This window comes from Portunus trituberculatus, unplaced genomic scaffold (genome assembly GCF_017591435.1).
Source record: "Portunus trituberculatus isolate SZX2019 unplaced genomic scaffold, ASM1759143v1 PGA_scaffold_394__5_contigs__length_241797, whole genome shotgun sequence".
Lineage (NCBI taxonomy): Eukaryota > Metazoa > Arthropoda > Malacostraca > Decapoda > Portunidae > Portunus > Portunus trituberculatus.
This window is the reverse complement of record NW_025541562.1, coordinates 235486-241797: the sequence shown is the minus strand read 5'-3', so window position 1 is coordinate 241797 and position 6312 is coordinate 235486. Positions and strand designations below refer to the sequence as shown.

The window sequence follows — 6312 nt, the reverse complement described above, 5'->3', positions numbered from 1 at the left end:
GTTCCTTAGACCTTTCTTGTTTGTCTTCATTCAACTGATCTTTAATAATTTCTTGTAATCCAACCATCTCAGCTTCCCTCGACTCAGTCCATTGTGTGTGTGTGTGTGTGTGTGTGTGTGTGTGTGTGTGTGTGTGTGTGTGTGTGTGTGTGTGTGTGTGGTTGAGGGTTTATGGATTTTGCCATAATTTTAAGGCTAAAAGTGGTGTACTCTGATAACACCCTCCCTCGGCCCTCAACCCAGCTTTTGCGCATGCGCAATGGCCCTTAGTTAAGGGCGTCCATAACAACTAATTCAAACCCGTGTACGCACACTTATTTCCACCTGCCTGAACGCTGTGAGCCTTGATATACTAATAGAACAAGACAAAACTAAAAAAAAAAAAATAATAATAATAATAATGGCTGATCTTGATGATGCTGCGGCAGTACGTGACCTGTCAGCCAATACCATTAGTAAAATGACAAACCCGCAATTGAAACGAGCCTTGACGATGTTATTTGGTGCAGAGAGAAAGGAAGAGCCACCCAACTCTGTACTGCTGGATGAACTTCGTTCTCTCCGTGAAGAGATGGCTGAGATGAAGAAGTTAAAGCAAGAGGTAGACCGTTTATCTGATGGTCTGGAGAAGGCATATAGAATAATACACAACCAGAAACTTTTCTTGGAAAAGCTTGACAGTAAGGAACGACGGTGTAACCTGGTGGTGACTAGACTACTGGAAGAACCAGATGAGATCGGTGAAACGGACAAGGAGAAGGTTGTCAAGGTGCTGGAGGCTGCGGGTTATCCTGATGTTGTGCAGATGGAAAATTGGGAAATGAAGAGACTAGGACAAGAGAATAATCAACGTAAAAGACCACTTCTCATCACGGTGGAGAACCAAGTGAAGAGAGATGGCGTGCTGCGCGTGGCCAAGAATCTGAAAAATGCAAGTGGATCGCTGTCAACTATTTATGTAAAGAAAGACTTGCATCCAGCCGTGAGGAAGGAATATGCCCGCCTTCGTAAAAACGAACGAGAAGAGAGAGAAAAACCTGTGAATGTCGGTGTCAACATCATCTATGATAGGAAAGATCGAGTTTTACTGCGGGATGGAGTCATCATTGACAAGTATCAGCCTCAGTTTTTCTAAATAGTCGACAAAAGAACCCAAAGCTTCGACTAGTGTCTTGGAACATTAGTGGGTTGAAAGACAAACTGCAGGAACCCAGCATATTAAAATTTGTGTTAGGTTATGATATTATTTGGTTGTGGGAAACTAAGAAATACTTTAAGTTAAATGTTCCAGGGTTCAGTGTGTACACTAATGTGTCAAGGAGTGGTCCGCATAGAGGAGGTGTAGTAATGCTTATCTCTCACTGGTTAACGGAATATGTTTCCCAAGTAGACACAGATGTTGAGGGTCAAATTTGGCTACAGCTGTCCTGGCGGCCTAATGGTGGTGTGTATATCCCCCCGGAGGACTCGCCATATTATAACGCATCGCAGTTCGGTGAGGTGGCTGCCGGCACAAGAGGTTCAGAGAAAGTGGTGGTGATGGGTGACTTTAATGCCAGGGTAGGAGATCCTATAATCAGAGATGAAATGAGAAACTTATATGAATACCAAGAGGTGAAGGATAGAACAAAGAATTATTACCGCCCATCAAGGTGGTTGCAGGACAACGAGAACCTCACTTTGACGCGATAATATATATATTTTTCGGTCAAAACCTGTTGACAAAGGCACTACGATAAAATACAAACAAACAATACAATAAGCGCGTTTCCCTTTGGCAAGGATGCAAGTGAATTAATTAGGACCCCTCGTCGGGTCTAATCTTTTTATTAAACCCATATTCCCACCAAATGAGAACGGCTGTGATATAAGTACATATATGCTACGTTTTGTGAGACTAAATACATTATGCGACACTAAATACGATAAGTACACTCATAGAATAGCGTGTGGGGTAAATAAGCATATGTCTGAAGGACAATGAACTTACGTGTTCGGGTCTACGGCACGTTACAAGGAGATGACGATGTTAACGTGTACTCTGCGATAGCTTGTTGAGGACTGCTCCTTGGTGTGGCCTGGCATGAGGCAGTGAACTCACCCTCTGACCTCATCCGCTGACCCAGGAATTCTCTATCTATGAGACGGGACTCAGCACTTCCTATCTTGTAAACAACTTCCATCGCTCCTCTATCCTCTCTCTCTCTCTACTCTCTCTCTCTCTCTCTCTCTCTCTCTCTCTCTCTCTCTCTCTCTCTCTCTCTCTCTCTCTCTCTCTCTCTCTCTCTCTCTCTCGTTGGCGATAACACTCCCCCTGTCGAGGTACTCGGACCTCGAAACCATACTCATGGGGCGTTGTTGCGGTGGACACCTTCTAACTGGCAAAGTTTGGACACTGGGCGTGTGAGAACAGAGTTTTCTGTCTTCACCTTGACTTGGCGAACAAGGCCATCTTCACTTGGTATCACTTCTAGTATTCTGCCAAGCATCCATTGACTTCGAGGTAGGGGTTGATCCGTGATGAGTACGATGTCGCCAGGGTGCCAGTCGCATTGAGTTCTTAAGGGTCCTCGTCTTTGCCGGAGTGTAGGAAGATATTCCTTGAGCCACCTTTTCCAGAACTGATCTGCTATATACTGAGCGTGTTTCCATCGACGGCGGTATGTGTCTGCTACAGTCAGGTCATTGCCAACAGGGAGGAGTCAGCTCCCATCCGGAGTAAGTGAAGTGGCGTTAGTGCTGTAAGGTCGTTGGGGTCGTCGGACACAGGAGTGATAGGTCTTCCATTAACGATTTCTTCCACAGCGCAGAATAGTGTATGAAGGCGTTCATCATCCAGTATTTGGGAGCCTACTACTGCCTGAAGGACCTTCCTTACTGTCCGGATTTGGCGTTCCCATACTCCGCCCATGTGCGAAGCCTTTGGTGGATTGAATCGCCATTCTACTTGGCGTCGGAGGATAGCGTCTCTGACTATGTTATTATTATGCCAACTGCTCACTGCTTCCTTTAGTTCACGGGTGGCTCCAAGCATATTTGTTCCATTGTCAGAGTGAATGCGTTTGGGAGTACCTCTGCGTCCCGTGAACCTTGTTAGAGCAGAAATGAAAGAGTCTGCACTTAGAGAAGTAAGGACTTCTAAATGTATGGCTCTGGTGGTCAGGCAAGTAAATAAACAACCCCATCTTTTTGCACGAGCTCGCCCTTGTTTAACCAGGATAGGGCCAAAGCAATCTACACCTGTGTAGGTAAACGGCCGGTCTCCAGAGAGTAGACGATCCTCAGGAAGATCGGCCTCTCTTTGTCTCGTGTGTGTCCAATTGGTCCTTCGACACGTTACACAGGTCCGTAACACGCGATCAAGTAGCCGTCGGCATTTAGGAATCCAGTAGTTTTCGCGTAATGCCGCGAGTGTGTATTCACGGCCTGAGTGTCCGGTCTTGGTGGCATGTATTTCTTGCACAATAAGTTCCGTGAGTCTGTCCTCCCTCGGTAGCAGTATCGGGGTCCTTTGGTCTGTCTGTAGGGCCGCTCGTGTCAAGCGGCCGCCTACTCTGATCAAGCCATCCATGCCCAAATGAGGTTCTAATCGACTCATTTCGCCATGCTTTACACACTGTGTCCCTTTTAATGTTTTAATTTCTTGAGAGAAGTGTTTCCCTTGTAGGCACTTCAATACTGCAAGCCTTGCTTCTTCTACCTCTCTTGCCAAGAGTCTGTTACCCTGATGACACGACCCATCTTTCTTCCCAACCAGCCATTGTAGGAATCTCCTAATCCATGCTACTCCTTTCAGGAGCCTGTACCAAGAGGAGTATCTGTTCCATAATTTCTCCAGGATGTCCTGTCCTTGACTTACGTTAGTTGCCAGTACTGTAGTTTCTTTTTTCACTTCTGGGTCCTCATCAGTGAGATTTGGAACCTCTAAGTCATTCCTCGGCCACTGATCTTCATCTAAAGAGAGGCCCTCGAATCCATCTGCTGCTCCTCGAGAGCTCCATTCCGTTCGGGCCTCGACTGGCGTCATCTGCCGGGTTGTTGACGAGGTCACGTGCCTCCACTGTTCTGGGTTAGATTCTTCATGAATCGCCGAAATCCGGTTGGCCACAAAGACGTGAAAGCGTCGTACAGTATTTCTAATATACTGTAAGACGGCTGTGCTGTCTGTCCAGAACGTCGTTCTATTGATTCTTTGGTCAAGTTCTTTACGTATTTGTTTGTCTGCCCTTGTGGCCAATACTGCAGCACACAATTCAAGACGGGTATGGTCTGTTGTTTCAGAGGGCCAGCTTGGCCTTACCACACACAAAGAGATTTGATGTGCTCCTTCTGCATTTGTCATCCTCAGGTATGACACCACGCCATAGGCATGCTGAGAAGCGTCGCTGAAGTGGTGCAGTTGTACGTCTGTCGTACTACCGGTTGATTCGTGTCGATAACATCTTGGAACGCGTATGCGCGTAAGATAGGGAAGGTCAGTTAGCCACCTTCGCCAAGCTGTCATCGTTTTGTCAGCTAATTTCTCATCCCATCCTGTTCTGCATCTGCACTCTTCCTGGAAGATCATCTTTGCTCTTATGACACTAGGGGCGAGAAAGCCCAAAGGGTCATATATAGAGCTGATCATGCTTAGGAGACCCCGCTTAGTCTCTGGTTTCTTTGGTATTTGGACTTGCACCGCTAATTCGTCCTCTTCCAGGTCCCACAGAATGCCCAGCGCTCGTACCGTGGGCAACTTGTCGCCCAATAGGATTTCCTTCACTCCCATGGCCTGCTTCGACTGTGGCACTTCCTTAAGAACCCTCTTTTGTTTACAGGACCATTTTGTGAGCCTGAATCCTCCCTTGTTTAACAACTTTCTGAGCCTATGAATAACAATTGTAGCCTTGCCTGGGGATTCTACTGAGTGTAGTAGATCGTCGACGTAGAAATTGCGGCTCGCCTTCTGGATCTCCTCATGAAGATATTTTCCGTGATCCTGGAATGTTCGTTGTAGAGCAAATGCTGCACATGAAGGGCTCCACACTCCCCCAAACAGATGTACCTTCATTCGGTACGTAGCAGGAGGCCCTGACATATGTTCGTTGTTCCACCAGAGGAATCTCAGTGCGTCTCTGTGTTCCGGAGTCACGAGCACTTGGTGGAACATAGCTTCAATATCTGCCATTATAGCTACCCTTTCTTGTCGAAATCTGAGGAGGACGCCCATCAAGTTGTTGTTAAGGTCGGGTCCTTGCATCACTTGACTGTTTAATGATAACGTCTTATAAGTGGCTGCACAATCGAAGACTATTCTCATCTTTTCTGGTTTCTTAGGATTTAGTACTGGATGATGTGGGAGATACCAAGTCTTGCCAGGTGTAGTATTGAGATTATGAGAGGAACTCGCTCGGCATGGCCTTCACTAAGTAAGCGTGACATTTCTTCTTGATATCGGATGAAGAGTTCCGGATGTTTCACAAGACGTCTCTTAAGGCTTGCCAACCGTCGTTCGGCAAGTTTTTTGTTGTCTGGAAGGTCTGGACTCTTGTTGCGAAATGGGATGGGAAGTTGGTAATGTCCATCCACTTGTACTACGTTCTCTGACCATAATTTCGTGTCTCTTTTGTCTTCGACAGAGATGGGATCATCACAGTTGTTGTTGGTGGCATTTAGTTCCCATAAAAGGTTGACTTGGTGGTCCAGGTGTTTTCTTTGATTTTCTGCAATTGTCGTGGTGATGTGACTGTTCACTGTGGTTACATCACAGCCATTAATCGTCCAACCAAGAAGGGTGCGCGTTGCGAATGGTTCTCCATCCTTTCCAGATCTTACTTCTAATGGTACTAGGGCTTGGGGTATATCTAAGCCTATTAAAAGTTCCACTTCCTTTGGAGCATGGAACTGTACAATGTCTCGAAGGTGAGACCACACTTCCATATCACTGGACCTTGCAACAGAACCTTTCAGAGAGGATGGGAGTTCTGTCACAACTATAACTTGGGGAATATGAACGGTTTGGCTCTTCCTCATACTGGTGTTGGTCACCATTAAATCAAGTTGTTCAGTGTTTAGCTGTGTATCTTCACACATAATTGTGTCAATAGCTAGCTGCACTGGCTCCCCTTTGGCTTGTAGACGATCTGCTAGACCACGCGTACAATCTATCACTACCTGAATCAGTTCTTCATGTTTATATGACTCATCCACGTAGTCTTCTCTTAGTTTCCCCTTAAATCTCCCTGTTATGATGTGCATAGATGGATATGTTTCAGTTTGTTTTGGTTCTCCATAATTTTCAAGTTCCTCACGCAGGTGCTCAAGGCATCCACG

At 46.1% G+C, this 6312-nt stretch overlaps 1 protein-coding gene across 1 annotated transcript; it reads right to left on the bottom strand.

Moving 5' to 3' along the window:
• Positions 1-2677: 2677 nt before the first annotated feature.
• Positions 2678-5167, bottom strand: LOC123500530. Its single transcript, XM_045249223.1, has one exon. It carries the CDS (start codon positions 5165-5167, stop codon positions 2678-2680), a length of 2490 nt encoding a protein of 829 aa, XP_045105158.1.
• Positions 5168-6312: the final 1145 nt, after the last annotated feature.

Bases quoted from the DNA above. Each gene is read 5' to 3' on its own strand.
- LOC123500530 (XM_045249223.1), bottom strand. From the start codon at position 5,167: ATGGCAGATATTGAAGCTATGTTCCACCAAGTGCTCGTGACTCCGGAA.